Below are 26155 nucleotides of genomic sequence, written 5' to 3'. Positions count from 1 at the left end.
TTATTTTGTCTTTAATGAGTCTTTCAAAGCTGTCTTCCATAACATCTGCATAGATGAATTGAGCAAGTAGGGACTGAATATGTAGACAGTGAGGTGGGTTAAAATTTCCTGAACTGGTGGTCTGAAAGTGTTATCAGAGGCTTGAAGTCCAGTTGGAGATCAGTCACTAGTGATGTATCCCAGCAGCTAGTACTATTTAACATCATCATTTTTGGAAGCAATGAGACAGAGTATATCCTAAACTGAGAATAGTGGTTCATACCTGAGATGGTTTTGTTCCCATGCAGAGGGACCTCGACAGGCTAGAGAAATGGGCTGATAGGAATCTCATAAAGTTCAACAAAAAGAAATGCAAAGTTCTGCACATGGGGAGGAATTATCCCAGTACATGCCAGAGACTATCTGGCTGGGAAACAGCTTGGCAGAAAAAGAAACAGGGTTCCTGGTGGACACCAGGTTGAATGTGCCCCTGTAGAAAAGAAGGCCACCAGCATCCAACAGACCAGGTGAAGAGATCATTTCCTTCTATATAAAACACATTAAATTTAGCTCATCTTTGGTTTACAAAGACAGACCAGCAATATCAAATTATTCAGAAATACATAGGCTAGCTAAGTATGACATGATACAATTAAAGTCTAGAACTAAAGACTTAATAGGACTTTCTGAAATTCTCCTCTATGGTGAAATGAAAAAAATGGCTGAATACCACATTCCAGTACACTATATGATATGAAGAGAAATTCAGAAGCAGTAAAGGAAGAGAGCAAGTGTTAGGTGGAGTGACACTTTAAGTCAGACATCTTACTGTAGGGTGAAATGGTGTGAATGGAAGATCTCATTCATTATCACAACTGACACTGGATTACTGTTTCATCAGAATACATTACTACTGGCAGAAACCTATTAGCTGACAATGTAACAGGGCCATAAAGTTTTAGGGAAGCACAAAATATTCCAACAGAGAAGCAAAAGAAGAATCTATGATATCACAGAATCACAAAATCATCTAGGTTGGAAGAGACCTCAAGATCATAGAGTCCAAACTCTGACCTAACACTAACAAGTCCTCCACTAAACCATATCACTAAGTGCTACATCTAAACGTCTTTTAAAGACCTCCAGGGATGGTGACTCCACCACTTCCCTGGGCAGCCCATTCCAATGCCTCACAACCCTTTCAGTAAAGAATTTCTTCCTAACATCCAACCTAAAACTCCCCTGGCACAACTTTAGCCCATTCTCCCTCATCCTGTCACCAGGCACGTGGGAGAATAGACCAATCCCCACCTTGCTACAGCCTCCTTTAAGGTACCTATGGAGAGCGATAAGGTCGCCGCTGAGCCTTCTCTTTTCCAGTCTGAACAATTCCAGTTCCCTCAACCGTTCCTCGTAAGGCTTGTTCTCCAGACCCCTCACCAGCTTCGTCGCCCTTCTCTGGACTCGCTCGAGCACCTCCATGTCCTTCTTGTAGTGAGGGGTCCAAATCTGAACACAGTACTCGAGGTGCGGCCTTACCAGAGCTGAGTACAAGGGGACAATCACTTCCCTAGCCCTGCTGGTCACACTGTTTCTTATACAAGCCAGGATGCTGTTGGCCTTCTTGGCCACCTGAGCAAACTGCTGGCTCACATTCAGCCGACTATCAACCAATACTCCCAGGTCCTTCTCCGCCTGGCAGCTTTCCAACCATTCCTCTCCCAGCCTGTAGTTCTGCTTGGGGTTGTTGTGCCCCAGGTGCAGGACCTGGCACTTGGCCTTGTTGAACTTCATACAGTTGGCCTGAGCCCATCAGTCCAGCCTATCCAGATCGTCCTGCAGAGCCTTCCTACCCTCGAGCAGATCAACACACGCACCTAACTTGGTATCATCTGCAAACTTACTGAGGGTGCACTCGATCTCCGCATCCAGATCATCAAGAAAGATATTAAGGAGGACTGGCCCCAGTACTGAGCCCTGGGGGACGCCACTAGTGACCGGCCTCCAGCTGGATTTGACTCCATTCACCACAACTCTTTGGGCCCAGCTATACAGCCAGTTTTTAGCCCAACGAAGCATATGCCAGTCCAAGCCAAGAGCAGCCACTTTCTTGAGGAGAATGTTGTGGGGAACAGTGTCAAAGGCCTTACTGAAGTCAAGGTAGACCACATCCTCAGCGTTTCCCTCATTCACCCAGCATGTCACTTTGTCATAGAAGGAGATCAGGTTCGTCAAGCAGGACCTGCCTTTCATAAACCCATGCTGTCTGGGCCTGATTGCCTGGTTGTCCTGCAAGTGCTGCGTGATGACACTCAAGATATCTGCTCCATGAGCTTCCCTGGGTCTACCCTCCAGCCCTTCTTGTAGATGGGCATCAAGTTTGCTATCTGCCAGTAAACCGGGACCTCCCCTGATAGCCAGGTCTGCTGATAAAATGATGGAAAGCGGCTTGGCTAGCTCCTCCGCCAGTTCTCTTAGTATCCTTGGGTGGATCCCATCCAGCCTCATCGACTTTTGTACATCCAAGTGCTGTAGCAGGTCGCCAACCATTTCCTAGTGGGTTATGAGGGCCACTACATTCTGCTCCCCATACCCTTCTACCAGCTTGGGGTGCTGGGTAACCACAGAACAACTACTCTTGCTGCTAAAGACTGAGGCAAAGAAGGCATTAAGCACCTCCGCCTTTTCTTCATCTCTCGGCACCAAGTTTCCCTCTGCATCCAGTAAAGGATGGAGATTCTCCTTAGTCCTCTTTTTTGTGTTGATGTATTTATAAAAACATTTTCTGTTATCTTTAACAGCAGTAGCCAGTTTGAGCTCCAGATTAGCTTTGGCCTTTCTAATTTTGTCCCTGCACAGCCTCGCAACATCCTTATAGTCTTCCTGAGTGGCCCATCCTCTTTTCCAAAGATTATAAACCCTCTTTTTTTCTCCTAAGCTCAAGCCACAACTCTCTGTTCAGCCAGGCTGGTCTTATTCTGTGCTGGCTCATCTTTAGGCACGTCAGGACAGACAGCTCCTGAGCCATTAAGATTTCCTTCTTGAAGAGTGCCCAGTCTTCCTGGACTCCTCTGCCCTTCAGAACCACCTCCCAAGCGACTCTATCAACCAGTGTCCTGAACAACTCAAAGCCAGCCCTCCGGAAGTCCAAGACAGCAGTTTTACTGGTCCCCTTCTTGACTTTGCCAAGAATGGAGAACTCTACAATTTTGTGGTCACTCTGTCCAAGACAGCTCCCGACCACCACATCTCCCACCAGTCCTTCCCTGTTTGTGAACAGAAGGTCTAGCAGGGCATCTCCCCTGGTAGGCTCACTAACTAGCTGAGTCAGGAATTTATCTTCCATGCTTTCCAGAAACCTCCTATACTGTTTTCTCTGGGCTGTGTTGTGCTTCCAGGATATATCTGGGAAGTTGAAGTCCCCCTCGAGAACAAGTGCTGATGATTTCACGAATTGTGCCAGCTGCCTGTAGAATTCCTCATCAGTCTCCTCATCCTGGTTTGGCGGTGTATTACAGACCCCCAACCAGGATGCTTGCTTTGTCAGCCTTCCCGCTGATCCTAACCCGTAGGGAATCAACCTTATCATTCCCAGTCTCGAGTTCCACAACATCAAAACACTCTAATATAGAGAGCCACACCACCACCCCTTCCATGCTGCCTGTCCCTTCTGAAGAGCCTATAGCCAGACATTGCAGCACTGCAGTCATGGGAGTGGTCCCACCATGTTTCCATGATGGCAACCAAGTCATAGCCTGCCTGCTGCACGATGGCTTCCAGCTCCTCTTGTTTGTTACCCATGCTGCGTGCATTAGTGCATTCAGCTGGACCATTGCCTTCTCTCCCAGCCTTGCCATTGTTCTCCCTGGCACACCTCCAACAAGCCTTATTTCAGCCCTGTCCCCCTTCTTACCTAGTTTAAAGCCCTCTCAATGAGCCCTGCCAGCTCCTGGGCAGGATCCATTTTCCCCTTAGAGATAGGTGGGACCCGTCTGCAGCCATCAGGCCAGGTGCCGAGTAAAGTGCCTCATGGTCAAAAAAAAACAAAATTTCTGTGTTGGCACCAGCCTCTGAGACACATGTTTATCAGGTGGGCTCTTCGTGTCCTCTCGGTACCCCTCCCTGCCACTGTACGGATGGACGAAAACAGCATCAGAATGACCTAAAAATACTAAAAACAGGGGAGCAAATAAAAAACAATAATAAAAACAAAAACAAAAATCTTAAACCTTGCTTGCTGATTAGTAAGGAGAAAAAAAGGAGATCTGAACATGCCTTTAAATAAAAATATACAAGTACATTCACAGTTAGTATAAACAGACATAGTTTCTTTAGTATCAATCAGTTAACATGTTTATTACAGAAACTAAGTTCACTGCTTTAGAGTTAATGCTGTAGGCTCAAAGGAAGAAGCCCACACCTTAATTGAAGTTTTACTTGCACAAGTATTGCAGGCTCAGACCCAGTTTAAAGGACCTACTTTGTTTTAATCAGCTATGTTTTATTCTCTAACCACAAGCAACTATTTCTGGATTCTGACTTTTACAGTATTGAGCTCACTCCCCTATAATGACCACTTACCTTCTTTAACTCTTCCTGGATACTTTTGTCATTTTCTTCTGAGGACAAACTCTCCTTTTGGTTTTCGGGATCTGTTCTAGGTTCAGACTCTTGTTCTTCACCAGAAGATGTTTCCTTGTCACTCATTTTAGCTTCAAGCTGAAATAACCTGGTTTTAAGCTCCTCGTCCATAAGGTCAGGCTTGATACTACAATGCTGATCCTCACTGCTTATATCTGTTTCTGATAAATCATCTAAATCCTACAAAGAAATTGGAAGAACAGTAATAATTACTGTATAGGTACAGCAGGAAAGCAAGCAGCTTCCTAGAAAAGGGTAGATAAGATCACTGAAGAGAAGCTGGAAAGAAAGCAAAGTGTGCTGATAAGAAGTTACCACATCTTTATAGAAGAAGGCCAGTAAACCCACACCTGTTGGATAATATTTATCATTCCTGGCTACTTTTATATTATATAGAAAGGAACTATCGAAATCATTACGTATCTGTGTGCAGCTAATAAAACAAAAGCATAAATGGCGATTCTTGTTCTCAGTACTGCATTTCCATCACTCTCAGTTATGGTGCATATAAAGAAACTGAAGTGTGGGAATGAAATCACTTATCCATGACAACCTGACAGTTGTGTCCACTTTCCAGCTGAAAGCTGTGCTTAAATTCCCTGCCAGCTGGTCTTGAGCATTATCCTTATTTTCTTATGATTACTAGAAACAAGTTTTTAAAAAATCTTTCCTTTTTTAAGTGACAGATTTTCAGCTTTCCCAGTGAACATTTACATAGGTGGATCCACTACAGCTACAATTATTCTCCAAACACCAGCCTCCTTAGAACAAGTTCAATCTCCAGGAACACCTTCTTTTCTTACTTTTGGATCCTTAAAGGTGGGAAGTACTCAGATGCTTGGTTAAATATGGTTGGTGCTACAGATTTGACCATGACGAGTCCTTTACTTTGCAGGCCGAATAGAAGAAAAACAAAATCCTTTTACAAGTCTGTCTGGCCTGTTGCCTGCCCAATATTTAATGATGTGGAAAAGTTTTTTTTTTTTTTTTTTTCCTTGCAGGAAATCTAAAAGTGCCTGATGACTATATCAAAAACTAATGTCTGGATATGTACCAACTAATTTTCTGGATCTGTGCTGTCTGATTAGGACACAGTTTCCCACTACAGTTCATGGAGGGAGAGAGCATCTCCCAGAACTACATAGCCTATAACATTAACTGCTTTCTGGAAATGCTATTCTTCCTCTGCTGACTGCTAAGAGAGAGCTCAGAATAACTGGACACTTTGTTCAGTGCTTCAACCAAGTGCATAAAGTAAGGTGGAATGGGATGGGTTTCAGAAGTGACAAATTCTTTGACACAGAGTGCAATCATGACAAAAACACCCAGGAGGAGGCTGTAAAGAATGCAGCCTAGGACCCAGAAGTGGCAGGCACATTGCAGCAGGTCTAAGATGGTGATTTGAAGCAATTCTAGCATAAGAAATTATTCCTATTTGCCAGGAAATTATTCCTATTTGTCTTACGCTCTCCTACTGTGACAGGACCAGATTTGTCTGGAGAGACTAAAAGCTATGTTTTCTTTATCATTCATTCGGAAACACATAAACAGGAGATCTGCTTTGCACAGCTACTCTCTCTGCAGGCTCAGCAGTCATAGTTATGGACAGTACAATTACCTCCAATTCTCACAGGAAATGTTAACTGACAACTTCCTCAGAAACTCTACCTGCTCAAGTGTTCTTAATGGATCGACACGTCATGTTTGTAGTGTCAGCATTCATCTCTCACACAGTAAACTATCCTGTATTGTTTAGAACTTTCACAGATTTCTGGACTATTTTTTTCTGCAGTTATCTGTAAATCAATTACACAACTAGATTATAGCTTTATAGCTCACTTTCAAAATGTGGAAGGCCCTTTTAGAAAATCAGGATTTGAAAATACATGGCAAGCCATTTTAAAAGGGGAACCACAGGCTCATGTCATCATTTATTTTTTTCCTGTACAATCAGCTTTTGCTGAGTAAAAGGCCTTTTCTTTCAAATGAACTTCCAAACTGCTTTGAGTAAGATCAAGAACAAGATTTCAAATCAGTGAGTTTCCACTTTGGTTTTATAATATGTTATGATATACTTCTACTACGTGACTGGTATATTTTCAACATTTTAGTAAAAAAAAAATAGGATCAATATATTTTTTTTTTCAGATATATCTTGCATTTCACACAACAATTCATTACACTCCCCTCCAACAATTTGGTAATGAAACATACATGTTTCTAAATTACAATAATATCTGAAAGTTGTTGCTGAATCCATATATCCATCAATTTGGAGAAAAACAATCATAACTTAGAGACTTTACAGGATAGAAAGCACAGCTAAATGGTGCACTTGTATTTTAGGAGAGAATACAGTTTAGTGGAGATATATTGTATTAAAGTTGAGATATGTATTATTAGTTATCTGGTCTCAGCTTATTACTAGAATCCCCTTTTATTTAAATGAGGTACTTGCATTTATTTAATAGGTACCTCCAAAGACCTACTCTCCCATCTACCAAGTCATGTGGTTTAGGATTATGAGATTTGCTAGTGAGTTCTAACAGCTCAGCACCATGAATGTGGGCTTCCTCTAGCAATGTCTAGACAGAAAGAGTTCACCTTGGGGCTGAGTCTGCAAGGGAGAGAAAACAAAACTAAACAAACAAACACCATCATTCAATGCAGACATTTGAGCAGATCAAACTTGCAAAAACAAAAGTTTAATAATCTTGTTTAAATAAGCTGGGTACTAGCAGAGCAGTGAGGAAGGCTGTCAGTCTAGAGATGTAGGTTTTCTTATATTTCTACCTCATTGCTGTACCATGCAAGAAGTGCACAGTTCCTCTAGGGGCCTGAAAAAAATGCTTGTCTCCCAGATCACACATGGCAGCACCTGTTAGGTCGATCGTTACTGCCTCTACCCAAAGTTCAGCAAAATCACTTGGAGTCTACCAGCTGGCCTGATGGGGTGAAGGCCTGATGGGACAATATTGCTAAGCTGTGAGGCTTCAGCAGGATGTAAAATCAAAAACATAATTTCCTAGGCAAGGGGAGCTCATATGCTGCTGAAAGAATTGTCCTTCACCCTGTTGTAACAAGTCATGAAGGCTGGGCAAAAGGCTCTGTGTGCTACAGATGATGTAGGAGAGAGACTGGACCATACTGGAGACAGGGGGAAGGAAGACAGGAAGGCAGACAGGAAAGCAGGGATTCTTCTTTGGGCATCAACAGGTGACACTGTCACTGATACGTTCCAGTTCTAGCTTGTGTTTTAACATATGTAAAGGAATGTTCCTAATTCATTAGAAGGGAAATAGCTTTTTGCTACTTTTTTTTTTTTTTTTTTTTCTCTACATTTTTATGATGATATATTTTCACGATACATTTTTGCTACATTTTCACAAGTGAAAGTCACGAGCTACCTTGTCATCCCTGGGTTTGTTCTGTGTTAGCTAAATGTGTGTTACTGAATACACATCTTTTCTTGGGGGAGGGAAGTGGGAAAGGAGGGGGGGGAGATGAACTTACCTTGAAGGTATTTATTTTATTACAGCTGGATTCAGATATGTCTTATTATTCATCTTTCTGCTTGTAGTAGTTACATTTGCAAGGATTATTAGTTCCTGCTTACATGCAGAGGTAATGATATCCTATAATGCTATACTTTGCTGTTTTAGTTATGGGTAGGCTGCTTGGCTTGTGTGTTGAGATTTTCAGGTGGTGGCAATGAACTGTTTGTGATGAGATGAATTAACAGATTAAAAAAATGCATTAAAAGCTGTGACAATAAATAAAAATAATAAATACATTGAAATTAATTTTTATTTATTTAATAGATGCTATCTTAAACTTCCTGTTTCTTTACCGGTCACACTTTTGCTCTATTTAAGATTAACAACATCCTTGTGTTTGTAGAAATCATTGTGTAAATTCCCATTTGCATCTATCAGAAGCAAATAACACTAACACCTGAAAACAAGAATAAAGGGACACTAGTTTATCTGGAAAGAGCTTCAGTGAGGACATGGCAGACTGACACAGCCACAAAAGTCACTAAAAGTAAATCAAATGTTTCTAATGCAAGCCTAAATCCTTCAGGAGGCAATGAGATATGAAATACACCTTTTCTAATGCACACTGGACAAATCCTTGTGTACAAATGGCTGATAACTCAATGTAATCTTAGTGAACTCAAAGCCTCAAAATAGCCAAGCAAGCAAAGTACTGGCTAGTTTACTCTAGACACAAGTCTCTGCTACATCATGGACAGAAAGCTCCAAACTGAAACAGGAAACAGAGATTAGAAACTTCAGTTTTTAGAAGATGACACAAATTGTGAGGTTTGCAGGCAGTTTCTCAGTGAGTCAGTGTAATTTCAGGACAGCTATTTTCAATAAATAAATACAAAGCGCCATCCCGTGGGGACTGGCAGTCCAGCAGCGCTCACCCCTTACCTGGCTGCAGGGCAGCAGGGGCAAGACAGCTGTAATTAACAAGTAGAGTCTTCTGATAAAAGAAGCTAACTCATAACGAGGACACTTTCACTGGAAGCAATTAAGTGACTCCACTTTCCATCAGATATATAAAAATTACAGCTACAATAAGCAGCATATCCTGCTTTCGAAAATATAATGAAAGCCAATAAAACAACAATAGTAATGATGAAAGCAGACAGAGATTGATGGTTTGAGTGGCTATTTCTTGTAAAAAATGACAATTTGGAAAATAATTATCATTAAAATCAGAGAAGGTAGTCTTAAGGTTGCACATCTCAATTTATGTTCCCCAGGAATTTGTTTCCTGTGCTACATAAGCAATCAGAAACTTGCTACTGTAGGATTTTGTTTTTATTAGGACATTTTTAATGTCCTGCTCTACCTGCTTCATGATGGTGTTTACAGCCTATCTACAGAAAACCCTCTAAATCAGGTTGCTCTTTTACCTATCAAAAAGCGGCAAATCGTCTCCCCTAACTCAGCACATCTTGATATCTGTTTTCAGGTTTTCCTTTTTAAGACACTGCAGACTTCAGACTATAAATTTTCTGTCATACATAAAGTCAACATTCTTGTTTTGAGTCTGAAACACATCTTAAGACATGCCACAGCATTTTTCTAATCTAGGTACTAAATCTAGATTAAATCTATCTATCTATATATATACATACATTTTAATAGAAATTCAGTTATGAGCTATGAAATGATTGTGATTGTTCCAGAATGTTACTGCTAACATCTCTCCAGATTTGGAGCAGGGAGAGAGGAAAGGGCCCACTTTCATTTTAGCGTGTCTCAGGGAGCCACAATCACAAAATCAATCTTCACTATTTGAAAAAATATAAAAGAAAACCCAATGTTTAGATGGCTAAACTGAAATCTACAATGCTGATGAAAACATAGTGGTTAAGAAGTTATCCCGTTATTATTATAATGCAGTAAAGTAAGGAAAAAATAAGTTTCTTCACTGTCATTTACATATGATCAGCTGTTCATTGTCTGATGTCTTGATGCAACATGGTTTAGGAGAGCATTTTGTGTGGTTTCAGTAAATTCTTACTAATCTCAGCATGTGAAAATCTACAATGGGCTTAACGTCACACAATGAAGCTTCCTTAAATTTACAGTCTGCAGTTTACCACATGTATGATATCACTTTGTGCAAACTGTTCACATGTAGGGCTCTCTCTGCTTCAGTCTACATTTTACCTAGATTAATACATTACTTTGGGGACTACACAAGATCCTGACATCTCTTTAATCTCGTTTTTTCTAAGCAATACAAATTATGCCTGGTTAATTTAGAATCATACCTCAAATCACATTCCTTATGGTCTTAATCATTTTAATTGCTTCCTAGAATTTCTCACCTAGCAATATCCTTGCTATAAATTGTACTGACCAGTCCATTCCTGCTTCGACCAGTGCTTTCCCTACCAGGGGCTGGAGGAACAGATGGCTGCTGGCAGGCACCAAGTGTCACATCAGCCACCGGGGTCTGTGTGTGCGTCTAAACACAAATGAAATGCATGCACACCCACCCATATTATTATACATAAACTTCCTAATGAGAATTTAATTGCTCTGAAAACATGGAACCAGAGTGACACCGCCTGCTCCACTGTGGCTGAGGGAGCAGGAGAGCAGGAACAGTATCTTTTTGACTAAGGTAAAAAGGAGAATGGCTCAGAATCCCAAGCCTTGCATTTTGAGCACAACAGAGAGGTCTGAGCAGCACTGAAGATACAAAGTAACTCACAAGAGAGTTGGAAAGAACTATCACTTTCTGCACCAGCTTGCTCTTTGAAATATACACTGATCTGCTAAAGGGTGCAGGCACAGCCTGGAAGCACCCTGCCTCTCTATTCTCTCCTGGAGGGGACCTAACCTGTTGTAGGCTTATGTGGAAAGGGGTTTGGTTCCGGGGGCCTGCAGGGATGCTCTCTGTGAGCAGAGCCCAGCAGCTTCCCCATGTCAGATCAGAGCCAGCTCCAGCTGGCTCTGAAAGCAACCCACCGCTGGCCAGAGCTGAGCCAGGAAGTGATGTTCGTTGGGCCTCTGGGAGAGCAAACTTAAGAAAGGGGAAAAAAACTGCTGCACAATAGTATCTAGGAGAGAGGAGTGAGAAAACATGAGCGAAACAATTCAACAGACCCCAAGGTTAGTGCAGAAGGAAGGCAGGAGGTGCTCTAGGCACAGAGCAGAAGTTCCCCTGTGGCTTTTTTCCCCCCCATTTTTTTATTTTATTTTATTTTATTTTATTTTATTTTATTTTATTTTATTTTATTTTATTTTATTTTATTTTATTTTATTTTAGTTATTTTGCTAGAAGTTTGCTTCTAGTTCTCACTGCTCTAGTCGGTTAGTGATAGGCAATGAATTACACTAATCTCCCTATGTTGAGTCTGCTTTGCCCATGACAATAATTGTTGAGCAATCTCCCTGTCTTTATCTCAACCCCTGAGCCCTTTCCATTGTATTTTTTCCCCCTCTTTCTCTGAAGAGGGGGAGTGAGAGAGGAATTGTGGTGGAGTTCAGCTGCCCAACAGGGTGAAACCACCACACCTGTGAGCAATGCTCATCTGTACTCTGCAGAGCAGTAGTATGTAGAAAGCTGCAATATGAATATAAGCACACACATACAGAACATACATAAATATACAAAGCCAGAAATGGAAATACATTTCTGTGTACAAAACATGGTCTTTGTACAATCCCAGAAAAGTTCTGTTACTCTGTCTGATGTTCTAAGAAGTCTTTAATGGCCACTGATTTGTTGTTGGAGCACAGTATCATATCTAAGTCCCCCTCAACAGCAGTAGATCATAAATGTATGAGGACATGACTATAAATGAGTCAGTATAGAACACCCACACCTGTCTCCTAAAAGCAGAAGGAATAGATACAGAATTAACTATAGTTTACCCAGCATTAAAAACCTGCTTGAATCCTGTAACCCTAACCTTGACTTATGATCAACTGTGCTGATGTTTTTCAATGGGAGATATAGGCTAGTAGCACAAGCAAAGAGTAACAATTCCAGATATTCTACAATTGCTTAGACAACTTTAAAGATTGGATCGGGTTGCTTGTAGTCAGAGGCATAGGGAGAAGACAACATTTAGCTCCTTGCTTCAGGTTCAACGTTTTTGTACTACAGCAGTGGTCCAGCTACAGGATGTAAGAGGAGTAAGATACGGGAAATGGAATTGAACAAGTATTTAGTGTTCTCCCAGAGTTAGAAGTGTGTTTGCACTGCTGAAAAATTCTGGGGGACAACTGGATCCCTTACATACTATCAGTCCATTGCCTGGAAAAATCCTTGTAAAGAAGATGTACTTTCTGGTTATCTCATAATTGTTGTTTAAAAGAAATGTTTGGGGACTGCTTTGCTATCTTAAACATCTATGGTCAGTTTTTCCAAATTTGAGCACTTTTTTTTTTTTTTTTTTAAATAAATTGTCTAATTATTTAAATCAAAGTAGTTTGTAAACACTCACTAAAGCACTTTAGAATTGAAACAATCAAGTGATCAATTAAAAGCAGACATCATTTGGACCATATTTCAAAAACATTCCTTTCTGAATTTCTGCTGCTCATTATCTTTATCCCATACTATGACAACAGCTTACCAGAGATCCCCAGGTATATGAATTACTTCTTATTCCAACAACAAAGGTGTTAGAATAAACGAAAAAGTCAACAGGTAATTACTCAATATTTGCTAGCTGTTTGCAAATCCTGCCTTTTTACTTTTTTTAAAAAACACTGTATTTTACAGTATTAACAATGTCATTGATCAGATGGAAGTGGCATATCTAAGAAAGAAACAAAGCCTGTTCACGATACACTTTACCTTTGGTTCTTCTTGGTTATGAGGCATGAGGAGGACAAAGCTTGCAAGAACACTGCACCTTCCACTCACAACTCACATGCTATTGCCAGCATGGCTTGATTAGTTTTGCCCTGCTATTTTTGAGATTGCATTCAGAAAGATCAAACACAATTACCTGACTTAAATTCTTCATGTTGGCTTTTGTGCGTTTTTTTGCTTCCCGTTTCTCTTCAGATATTTTGTTCTTCCTCCACCTTCTTGATTTCTTTTCTAAATCATAGTGGTCTTCTTCAGTCTCGCTGGTATCCGAATATTCCAAGCTGGTTGCCTGTGGATTGAAATTTACATCCAGTTCTCCATGGAAATGCTTTTTTTCTGTTCTGGGCACATCACTCTGAGTTCTGCTTTGTAACCAGAGAAGTTTGCTAGGTCCTTTAGCTTCCTGGGAAGAGTTTACTGAAGATGTTTCAGAATCAGAGAACAGTGTCTCAGTATTGGTATATAACCCAGAGGAAGGTGAGGTTACTGCCTGGTACTGATCATTACCATAAACCCACTCAGAATCATACTGGGAATGGGTATAATAGAAATCATCTGGTAATTGCCGAGGTCTTCGACGCAGCTTGTTCAAGGCCACATTCCAGTCATAGTCATCCTCGCTGTCTGAGCCCATCTCATCATATGCGGACACAACACTGGATTCATTCTCCAAAGCCTCAAATACTTGACTCTTTGGTTTGGCGAGCATTCGAGGACGAGGCAAAGTAACATTTTGCAAAGCCACCCAGTTTCCATCAGTGCTTTGTAAAACAGGAGAAGGATCTAAGAAAATGAAAGAATAACAAACTCTTTAATTACCACTATGTTATCACAGTGTGTAAAGCTCATTCTGCTCGCCAATTTGCAATCAATTGGCTGCAAATTGGAAGGTTGGCAAAACTAATGAACACATGAATGCACTGTTGCTACTATGAATTCTCTCATTCTCTGAGCTATGCTACTATGTTTACTCAGAAGTCACCATTCAAAGTCATGGTGATGACAACTTCAAATGTGAGAATGTTTGGAACAAGGCTTTTTTTTCTGAAAGAATTTTTAGGAAAGAATGAAGAAACATCAATACACATAAATCCCATGCTTCGCATATGTCTTTGATTCTGTGTGCAGTTTTGGTGCCCCATCTTGAAAAGGAAAGGTAGAAAAGGATCTGAGAATAGCAACAAAGTGTGAGCCAGGTTCTGAAATAGCTTCCTTTTAAGGAATGATTAAATCTGGAGGAGAGAAGACCAAGATTCTTGCTAGAAAAGATGGGGGAATCTCCTTCGATCGAACAACCATCAAGTAAAACTAGTGAAATCTAGGATCAAAACAAACACAAGAAAAAAAGGGAAAAAAAAAGAAAAAAAAGAAAAAAAAAAAGAAACAAAAAGAGGGATGCAATGAGTACCAGACGCGTGGAGCTTCTTGCCAAGGGTGTTATAGATACTGGTAATTAATCTGCAATAAAAAGGAGATGGCTATGGACATGCAGGAAGAATCCACTGAAGGTCACTAAATACATCAAAACAGTTCCAGCTGAGGCATACTCTTTATTGTAATAACTGATATAGGAGAGAAAAGAAGAAAGAGGACTTGCTATCAAGCATGAGAATCTTTCCCCTGCATGAGAAGCTTTCTTGTGTTTTCTAGCTATGCTCACTAATCTCAGTAAAGGATTCTCTTGAGAGAAAGAAGACCTTCTTTCCTTAAAAACATCTCTCCTTTCAAACAAAGCAACCAGCTTTGGAAGATACAAATCTCCAACAAAAATTGAATTCAGCTACAGTACATTACACAAACATCATGCAGTGGAGGGCCATACTGTTATGTTTTTTTTCTCTCCCAAAACACATCCCCTTATTTTGCTTAGCAGCTACATATAAGAATCAGTCTAACATCGTCAGTTAACTGAAGAAAGGACAGGATAAGACTTGATTACATCTTAGAACGTAAGCAGGACAGAAAAGCAAGCTGCTGAGAATTTGTTTGAAAATACCTGGTTCAGTTTTATCCCAACTTCAACTAATGTCAAAAGGTTCCTTCCTGATTTTTCAAAACAAAGTCACTTATTTGAAAGAATGGATTTTGTACACAGCTCTTTGGGTATACATTACAATTTATACATGTGAAAATTAAAATAGATTTTAATAAGTCTCATTGTGAAACTATTGTTAAAGGAGAAAAAAAGCACAATTCAGGATTTGGCTCTTGAGTCATCATTTAAACCAGTGCAAATTGTAATCAAAACGAATTGTGAACAGGCTACATGACTAAAAATGGCCACTAACGTTACCACTCCACACACTTGGTGGAGACTTCTTGCATTTTCTGCAGCCTAATGCAGAGCTATTTACTACTGCATAGGAGAGATCTTATTTACACATATTAGCACACTCAGCTATTTAATGTAAGAAAGAAGCAGAGCAAATCCTCTGAGTAGAGCACCTGAAACTGGGTCAATTTGCCTTTCTGCTATAATTAAGCAACTGTGAAGTACTAAATTGCTGAACAGTTGAATTCAATGGGATTTAAGTGGGTTCTTAAATTTAAGCACCCTGGTTTAGTGAAAATAGGTCTTCAGCTAAAATGCCCAGAACAACATTTCTGACAGGAGGTTGAATGAAGAGTTCACAAAGTAAAGCATACTTAGTTTAGTCAGATTTTAATACTACTTTACTATCACTTCATTTTCAGGGGGAGAAGACTATTCACGCTGTCTAATTTCCAGCCTCCCAAGTTCTGCAATACCTCTCAACTGACATTAGAGCAACATGAATCAAATTGATGGGTAGCCTTGTCAGGGATTGCAGGGATCAGATGGTCTCTACAGCTGCTACAAGAAAGGGCACAGGAATGAGCAACCCTGTGTCATGGGAGAACAATAACAAGAGGTAGGTCAGCTCTGCTGTTCCCCATCACTTGGAGCCAGGGGCTGCTGCTAAAATGAGCAGTTCATTGTTTCCCATTGTGTCAACATGATCATTAGCACACCTGTGAGGATGACAGCTAACCAGCTCTTTTGTGCAGCAGTTGCCTAATATGGCTTCATGAACAGTAAAGCCAGAACAGGAAAAGCAGAAGAAATTGGACCCCCCAAGAGCAAGAACTAGCTTTCTCAATGACAGCCTGTACTTAACAGCATTTTGAAGTAAGCAGGGAACTGCATTCTAATCCAGGGTGCTGGCTGAGTAACGGAGCTGACTTATTATGTTACTCTATACATTGTCCACATTCACATATGTATCTAATGCACACAAAGAGAGAGGACATTGGTCTAGGGAAGCTGACGGTCTGTGAAGTTCCTACCCGTACAGCTTCCTGAACGTGTGCAGAAACAGCTGTTTTCAAGGCTGCAAAGCACACTGCGCTGGTGAATTCATCAGGACTGAAAATAAAGGTGTGAAGGGGAATCAAACTTGAATTATTTCACTGTTTGGTTCACTACGTAACCTCAAAAACAATTAACTTGTGCAACAGAAGGGAGACTGTGGGCATATGCAGACTCCTTCAACCGAGGACAAGTAACTAGGCAAAAAAAAAAAAAAAAAAAAAAAAAAGCAGGCCCCTTAAGCTCTTGTGTCTTAGAAGCTCTGAAACACATCCAAGTTAGATACCTAATGTTTCCTAAAATTCCCAAATCAACTTCCCAAATGCCCAATTTTTGACAATTTCCTTGGAAAAATGCAATGGTAGGATAGGCCCAATGCACCATGACACACAGCATCGCCAAATTCTCAGACATTTTTATATGTGACACCTGCAATCACAGATGTCAACAGAAATTTTGTGAGCAAAGTTCTTGCTTTAAGTCTTACTTACTCCATATGGGTGTGAGAACCAAAAAAAGGTTCTCACTCGTACTAGGTTCATTAGGTTCTCACTCGTACTAGGTACTAGAAATATTTACTTGTTTCATTTAGCCTGTCCACGCTTTTCCAGCTGGGTAATGCAGAGAGCTTGCGTTCCTTCTGTTTCCTGAATTGTCCTTTCTGCTGCCTCCAAAGAGCCTCAGACACAGACGATGCAGGGTCTAGTCCTTTACTGGTCGTATCTTCACTAGCCAGGGAAAATGCAGACTGAGACCTCTGTGGGAATAAAAATCAATGAGCATAATTTTAAGATAGAAATATTTAGTTAACTCTTCAATTACTATGAGCATGGAAGTGTGGGGACTGCTAGCATCCAGAAATGGAATTTAAGTGGAACTTAATGAAACTTGATAATCTTTAAGGTCCCTTCCAACCTGAGCCATTTTATGTTTCTATGACAGTTTCAGTGCTAGATTGCATGCTTATGTGCATTTCTGATGTTATGCAAGGAGGCAGGAACTTGTTTGTACTACAAGGGACCAGATGGAAAGAAGTAATTAAAGTGTAGCTGTTCTGAATGTGCTTGATGAGGGCTGATATCTAACAGTTCCCAATTCAAGCTATCCAGAAAGAGATCCCATTGTGGTGAGACATGATGATCTATTGTTGGCTCAACAGGCCATCTGTTGTAACAGTTTTCAGAAGTTAAAAATTAAGAAGAAAAAGCAAACAAACAGCCTGTTCCCCAGAAATAAAATTTCAACTCAACTAATTTTAAAGCTAAATTATTTTGTTTGCTAGGATATGCATATCACACAATATGCTGGACAGTTTTATAAAATCTTGCTAATGCATTCAACATAGCCTACAATTGCACATCTATTTCCAGTAAGGTCACATTTCAAGCAAAAATGAAGTAAAATACTGTTGTGATTGGTTAATGAGCCCTATTAAAGGGCCCTATAAAGGGTTTCCCTTTGGATCCACATAGATACATCAGATATTTTAGTTTTGATTTAGGGATCAATTTTCTTTTTTTTTTTTTTTTTAATTATTTTTTTTTTTTGATTTGGGATCAGTTACAGAAGTCATATTTAAATTTGGCCAGTTTTTAAAAAATGGTGAAAGCTGGCAGTGCCCTACTGATTTCAGGAGAATTCACTCTTACATGTCATATCATCTATGTAATTTTAGAGACATGGCTACAGCAGATTGACTCAAGTTTTATTATCTGTGTATTTTGCTGTACTATTTTGCTGTAGCACAATTTATTTATTTTTAATTAATAATTTTGCTTTTGATGACTATATGTTTAGGCATCTTGTAAGGCAAAAGAGATCACTTTTTGAAATGTCAATTAGCCTTTCCCCCCTTAACTTCTTACCACTCAAAAACTCTTTCTAGGACTTCCTTGCAAGGTCATTTGAAATTGCCTGTATACACTAGAGTTTCATTAAGAAGTATGCTTTCAAGTAGCTCAGCTTCTTTACACAGGCCACGTTGGCACTCTCAAAACTTCATACATTTTAACTCATGTTCAAATTACAAATAATTAACTAAAACTGTTATTCTCAGAAGGGCCAGTTTTTGCCTGCATCAGAGCTCTGCTCTGCACTGTTGCTGATGAGGAGAAGGATAGCTTGACTTTGAGATATTTTCAAGTCCTTTCTACTCCCATGTCAGCATAAGCATTGCTGCAAGTCCTGCTGGCTTGAGAGCAACACTTACACACCGCTCTTCTGGCTGTAACTCCTCCCATCTGAAATGCTCCTATATGGAACCTATGCATCATGCCAGAAGATTTAATTAACTGCAAATCTTCCGTTATCTTTGGCTCAGCAGCATGATTTCATAACAGATTCAGTAAAATGAAACATAGCCATGCACTAGGGTTTAGTCGGGCTTCTGAACTCTGAAGGAAAAGCCAGAATTATTGTCCTAGAATCAAATATTTTACAAACACAATGACCACACATCTTGGTGAAACCTGTCAGTGCAAAGACAGCTCCTAATGTGATGCATAGGAATGTTTGCTTTCAAATTTGGTGACATGAACAAATAAGAATCACCTCACAGTCCTGTATAATTTTATATTGTGGAGTCTTTCAGGTGAATCACTTTTACTTTCATAAACTTCACCTATAGTCAGGTATATATTCAGGCTGTTACAAACCTCCAACCAAATAAGTAATCAAGATCACCTAAAACCTCTCTAACCCTGTAAAAGGGTTAATAATGTAACAATATAGACAGGTAAATAAACTATATCACTATAGAATTTGCTCCTTTTACTTTGTTTTCGTCCTGTTATACAGCTTGGTGAAAAGCAGGATATATGGACAATATAAATAATTCTTCCACAAAGTAGCTGCCTAAACTATGATAAAGCTTAACTTTGCTGTGACTGACTTCACTTAGTTATAAAAAAGGACTACCAAACTTCACATTCTTACAATCAATTAGGTCCACTTCAAGCCTGTCATATACTCTGATATTTTTGTGTTTAAGTTGTCACGTACTGAGAGCAGCTAGTGGTTGTGTCTGTCTCTATCTGCACAGGATGAAGAACATTCCCTTAAGTGAATATTTTCGCCACCTATGTGGCAAACACGAACGGACAAGAACTGCTGAAGAACCCAGAAGGAATACCCTACAGTAATAGTTTAATCACTATTATCTCTTTTCCTTATTACTTAAAGAACTGAATCAAAAGGAGGAGAAAAAAAGTCATGAAAACCTTAAGTAGTCTGTGTAATGATAACCTGGGCTTAGATAATGAAAGCAACATGTTTTTTCTTATTTATGTAAAATCTGTAGGTTTGATAACTTTTCTGGTGTTTTGTTTAAATGGCAGCTTCTCGCCTGCCTACTCAACATTTCATAAACATCACAGTAAAGGTTGCATCATGGCAATGGCACTGTTTGCACTTAGCCCTCAGATATCTTGAGATCTGCTAACAGCTTAACTATGATAATGCAGAACTTGGCATGGGCTGCAAATACCATGGAAGGAACTCAGCAAATCCTGCCCTAAGACCTCTGCTTCTGCAGCATCACTGAAAGAAGGAACCTGAGCAACTTAAAGCTAGCTTGGAGGCATCTGCACTGTGGGGTAGATCCATCTTTCAGATGGATTAGAAAATACACAATAGCATGAAGGATTTTAAAAGGGAGAAGGCTATCACGAGGGACCTGATGGACAAAAAGCACTGAATGACAGAAGCACAGCAAAGACACTGTCCCATGTGGTGATGGAGCCTAGGACCTCAAATACACTGGATGCTTATAGAAGACCAATTGATTCTTTTGAGTTGTGTGCTGAAACCTTCAGGTCAGGTCAGAGGGAAACTGTTGTCCACAGTTTCTATGAACTTACTGTGGACAGCACAGAAACAATATGCCAAACTATTGCTAATTCCCAGGAAAATTCCTCCAAATGCAAGAAGGGCAAAAAAGGTGCCTCTAAGATTTGCCTTGAAGCCTGCCTCATCCTTTTCTATGCCTTATCTGAATCTTTGATAAAATGTGTCTTGGATTGCTCTGCTAGAAGTACAACCTCTTCTCACTGAAGATGGTTCAATGTCACAGAAGGCTTGAGGAAAGAAGAGTAATGCCATGTTATGACAGCTGACTGCATCCCAGCATTCAGATTCTGAAAAAGAGTAAAAAGATGCTACTGAGGAAGCTGTTGAACTAACACTTTTCACTGCTACTTTTGCAGTTCCATGTAGTTGTTTTATCTGGAGAGATTAAAAAGATCAGAAATTGTAATTGCTAATAAGCTGCAATCGAGTTGTAAATAAAAGAGGGCTGGGCTATCTCTTGTTCTGAAAGTCAGTTTTAGGTAAGGATGGAAGGACAAATAATAGAATTGTTTTACTCAGACAAATATGGGTGGAGAGGAAGTGTAAATATTAACTCCTGATAGCAGTTCAAATGACTGGTACAACCACAGGTAACCCTGATAACTATACAAAAAAGGACAGTCAATACCCAAGACTGGGGCAGGAATATGACAGAAACATGTCTTGGCATGAGAAAAAATTGGTCTACAGTGGCATAGACATGGCCATTTTATTTATTGATTTATTTATTCATTCATTCATTTATTTATTTATTTTCAAAGCACAAAAGAAAATGTCTAGAAGTTCACCTCTAATGAATTACTGGCCTGACAGGTGACTGTATTTGAAGAACAAATGACTCAAGACCTCCTTTTGTTTTTTTCATAATTAAGAGCAGAGACAAAATAGAAATTTAGTCATCTGGGTTGAGGTTACACAGGAAAAGCTCTAATCTTGGTTGGCACATCTGCATCACCTTCAGCTCAGTTGGCACTGCTAACTCAGCAGCCATACAGCAATAATTGCATGGCCTTCTGTGTGGGCCCATGTAGATGCCTGCTGACTGCACTGCTATGCTTACTCCTGGCAGACAGCACAAGTATATTTTACGATGTTGCCTTTGTGCCTGCCTTCTTCCTGGAGATAACAGCCCATCTGTAGATCCACATATGATGCTTTTCATATAGGAAGCATTAAACTTGAGGGAACAGGACTGAGAACCCTACCTGGTGCTTCATGTAGCTGCATGTGGAGGCAGAAAGGAGATAGAGGTAATGCCAGCTACACTGATAGGCTCTTGGATCAGCTGGCATTGGAAAAAGGGCATTTACTGAGTGAATGGAGGAATCGTAGCCTAGAATCTTTATCAATTACCTACAAACTTGGACAGAAACAAGATCTCAAGCAGACAAACCAATCTAGTGCTTTTGCCTGAAGCATACAAATAATACAGTAACCTAAATACAATTTTCAAAAGGAGACAAAAATGTAGGAGCTCTGGTCCTGATTTATAAAAACACATGAAGTCCAGACCCTTCCCTCCTAGTTGAAAACACTGATACTTTTTCTAACCAGAAGTTTTGGTTCCTCAGAGAGAAAAACAAAACCAAAAACAAACAATCATACACTTGTCAGCCAAATGGTATTTTAGTTGTATTTGTTTGTGATGAATTACAAAGCTGCCCTGCCCTCTATGTTTGCAGTCAGACACTAAAGTCCAACTGTTAGTACCTGCAATAAATTAGTATATCAGGAGATGGCACTGCAACCAAACAGGTTGTTTGCTATACTCCTGGCATGTGTTTCCTTCTTGGAGATGCATGCTGCATACCAGATTGCTGTGCAGTACAGCAAAGTTTGCAAAATACAGTTACAGTATTGATAGGCGTTTTCCAACACTTTAGTTAGATGAGTTGCCCACTGAATCCTGCCTAATGGCATCTACCGTGAGATATTTTGTTTATTTTTAAAAAAGAAATTCCAAACACATTATTTTTCTACCCTACCTCTTCAGGCAATTTCTGCTGCGTAGTTTTAACATCTTGATGGAGAGAACTCAGCCTTCATTTTGTATTGGGGTAGCACTAAAAGGAATAATTTTTGCATGTACAATCTCATTTCACTGCTGTCCTATGTAATTCCTGAAGATCAGAGAAGGATTGGATAAAAAGTAACCAGATATGAAGTCTTCTGTTATTTAACAAATATAAATATTTCATTTTCTGAACAATTTACAAGCTTCTGGCCACTGGATTGATAAAACCAGAACAAGTAACCTAAGGGAAGAACAACTATTTATAAAATACATTTGTGAATATGGAAATCTATTGATTATTTACCTTGAACAACTCTTACAATAAACTATAATATACTTATTTTGAGATAATATACTTATACTTATTTTGTTCTACATTCTTCCCCAAAAGATGAAAAAGTATCATCAGTGGGTAATTCCTTTTGCTTCTAAACAGAAGCCAAAGTAGTAATACAATATAGATCCCCAAAGCAATTGGTTGAATTCTACGAAGAATATTCTGGATCATGCATGTTTTTCTCCTCACTTCTCTCCCATTTCCCCCTATTTCTTTGGTCTTGTGTAATTAGCAAAACCTAAATTTATTCTGCACTTATTTACAGTAGATAAAGGACTGTTTTAAACCACTGGTGCCACAAGGCAGCTGCAGAGCCACTGTGACAGGAGCCCTTGCAAGCATCAACACAGGGGTTGAGAGCAGTGAAGGCACCCGTGGATTTGAGCAGCAGAGCCCTGTGTGCTGTGCAAGCTCCAGCCTGTGGGGAAGCTGTTAAGTTGGGCTTTGGAAATTCCTGTTTTTATTCAGCAGTGAAGCCTAAAATTGACAGCACAAACACAGGTGACTTAGGTACAAATATAACCATCCCCTCTCCTCACCTGCAAATTTTACAGCTACACCTGTTAGTGGTGCAGCAAAAAACTATCACCCACTTCTCATCTGTGCTCTATAAATACAGTCAGTGCATAGACAGAACCAGCAGGTCCCACCCACCTGAGCAAATACTGTAGCAATCCTTAAACATCAACAGCTAATGCATCCTTTGGTAAGTAAACTCCCACACCAGGAAGACAGGATGAGCCTGTGACACTCTGCCACAGCATATTTATCTCTGCTCAAATGTATGCAGTCCAGACATTTAGCAGTGGGAGTGAAATACCAAGGGTTTCAAGCATCTGTTCCTTAGTTAATCTTGTATGTGGCAAAGTGCCTGCTAACAACTCTATGGCTTCTGAAAAGGGGCAAGAACAGACAGACAAAGGGGAGATTTTCATACTCAATTGAAAGAAAACTCCCTTCATACTTTGCTCCAAACCCTGCTTAGGGTATCATACTATCCTGAAATGCCACCTCAAGAAGTAGCTTTGTGCCTGAGCCATCAGGGCAAATCCTTGAATAACAGACTGGGAGAAAGCAAAACTGCTCTCTCTCCTGTAAAAGCCTCAGAGCATCCATCCCTCCAGGGTCTGCCCAAGATGACTTGTTTGCTAATGACAGAGGAGACATAGCTTGGCTACGTGTTAGGTAGGTTTTCCATCCTTTCACTGTCTGCTTAGACAGATACTCCCTTTAACATTCCTATAACAGGAGTTCAAAAGTAATGCTCAGTTAATCAGGGATAGGTCCATCAGCAAAACAAATTGCACAGCTGCTTAAGAACATGTAGAGCCACATTCGGGTGTGCATTTATTTTGGTTCAGCGTAGATTAGCTGACCTTGAGGACCTGGAGATTATAAAGGAGAGAGACAGGAAATTATTCCCCAACAATCCCATTGATGCAGGGTATGCAAGCAGCTCTAGACATTATTACACAGAAGTATAATCCGGTGTTTGATGGATTTTTTTTTTCCAAATAAGAAAACTCTATTGCTTTTAGTGCAAAGGATTTGTAAGCTAGTAGTAAGGAATATTTAAATATTGGTACCATAAGATGAGTATAGACATTCTTTTTTGTACTTATGGAATTAACAATTTGGGAAAGTGGTAGGTTGCTTAAAATAGCATAGTTCAATCAATGTTATGGATGTATGTGAGCAAGTCTGTAGAAGTTTCTGGTAAATCAATTACTACAAGCTCTGATAGGAATAGAGAGATGTAACAATGCAACTGTAATCTAAACAGTACCTTTGCAGGTACCTTTTTTAGGTCAGTTGTTATTACTTGTCACCGATTCTTCAGTGGCTCACTCCTGAACTTTTAATGTTCTATTATGTCTCTTTAAGAAAACAAACAAAAAACCAGCAGTGCAGATACTTCCTGGTGACATAATACCCTTCATTTGAAGACACTTGAGAGCTTAGTTAGCATCCTGTGATGACAGTATCATTGTATTATTTACAGATGAGAAAGTAGAGAAACTGAAAAGGACAGATACCTGTTCTGGTGTAGGGCAATATAATTATAAGTTGGTACTAGTCTACTCCACTGTAAAAGTGGATGTGTATAAAAGCATAGGTGAAACGGCATTTTCATCTCAAGTCTAGTTGCAGCCTCACACATAAACTCACATTTTCTTCAAGGGAATACACTTTACTGAACACAATTAATCTTTTTTTCTTTAATTTCTAGGTTGCTCAACCTTTCATGTCCCTTTCTGACCCTCATTTACAAAGTTGTGATCAAAAAAGCACTCACCCATCACAGAGGATCAATGCATGTCCTAGTCAAACAACTCCTTGACAGAGAAAACCCTAAGTGTTCCATGTTTATTTGCTTCTCTCTGTGACAATATACATCCTGTTTTCATCTAAAAATATAGTAAGATTTGCCAGACAGCCTCTCTCTGAGCATCACAAGTTTTAAATAAGACATTAAAGCTTTGTGATACCCAACAGTGTGTTAGGATAGCATCTTTAAAAAAAAAATAAACAAAGGAACCATATATAATCTATATTCTTCAGAAAATAACTCTGTAGAATGACCATGTTTCTCTGTCCCTCTCCTATTCCCTTTCATGCCTTAAAACCCATCTTGGCTTGCTGGCAGTAAATATAATGCATTTAGGCCTGCATGGGCTTGAACATATATCTAGCATCCAAAACTGTCTTTTTTGGATGTTTGTCAAGTGCATGAATAGTACTATACAACTGAGAATGAGTAATCTTCTGCAAAAGCTGCATCTCAAACAAATTCTACTTTAAAATAATTCTACAAATACTACTTTAAAAGAACAATGCTGTTGAGACTTGCAGTGTATGTTTAGCCACTTGAAACCTTAAATACTGATAATAACTGCCGAGTGAGGATTGCTAAGGCCTATCCTTTGATTGTTGTAGCCTACCCTTCTGCTACAGTGGAAGGTGGGAAATTAACAAGATTGCTATGGCCAACACTGTCTTGATCTGAAATGCATGATGTGTCATATAGTAAGGTAACTCCAGATCATTTTTCCAGTGAGACTATAGTGTTACACCTGCAAAACCAGCATATTTTGTAGCATGCAAAGTGCAAAGTACTTAGAGAAAGCTGGATCGCCTCAAAATAAGTAAGAATAAAAAAAAGACCCATTATTTCTAAAGTACCAAGAGCTTTTCCATCTCAAAGTTTATTGTTCTTTCTCGTTATGTGATAGGCTGTGCAGAGAAAATATATAATCAGGTTAACCAGTAAATTTCTGCTTCCCTTGAGGGGCATCATAATGTGTATTTAATGAAATCCTCCTTTTCCCTATATCCCTAGCTGTTTTAAATACTATAAATTATGGATGAGCTATTATAATATTATTTATCTATGCAATTTATCTATCTATTATATTATTTATCTATGCAATCTTTTAGCTGTAAAATAAAGACTGCTAATACAGAACTTAAAGCACACCAGGATACCTGCACTCTATCAGTGTTTAAACGGGATACAATACACCAGCTGCTCATCTGCTCTCACTGACAGTGACGTATGAGAAGAAATGGAGTGAGAAAGCACAGAATCATCTGTTCATTGCATTAAGCTCCTCCTATCCCAACACTATACAGCCTTTGCTTATAAAACATTCAG

At 39.6% G+C, this 26155-nt stretch overlaps 1 protein-coding gene across 6 annotated transcripts in view; it reads right to left on the bottom strand.

Annotated features, from left to right (window-relative positions):
* Positions 1 to 26155, bottom strand: part of MYRIP (myosin VIIA and Rab interacting protein) — a 221623-nt gene that overhangs the window by 26820 nt on the left and 168648 nt on the right. For 5 of the 6 annotated variants that reach the window (XM_082754950.1, XM_082754953.1, XM_082754951.1 and 2 more), the window contains 3 exons: positions 16883 to 17060; positions 13112 to 13758; positions 4561 to 4800 (listed from right to left, as the gene is read on the bottom strand). In XM_082754950.1, the coding sequence (XP_082611076.1) occupies positions 4561 to 4800; positions 13112 to 13758; positions 16883 to 17060 (1065 nt within the window). The remainder of the gene's footprint in view (positions 1 to 4560; positions 4801 to 13111; positions 13759 to 16882; positions 17061 to 26155) is intronic. The other variant, XM_082754954.1, reaches the window with a different exon arrangement.

The sequence above is a fragment of the Aythya marila genome, assembly GCF_965140915.1.
Source record: "Aythya marila genome assembly, chromosome: 2".
Lineage (NCBI taxonomy): Eukaryota > Metazoa > Chordata > Aves > Anseriformes > Anatidae > Aythya > Aythya marila.
Note: the sequence above shows the minus strand (reverse complement) of the source record. Positions and strands in the feature narration are given on the sequence as shown.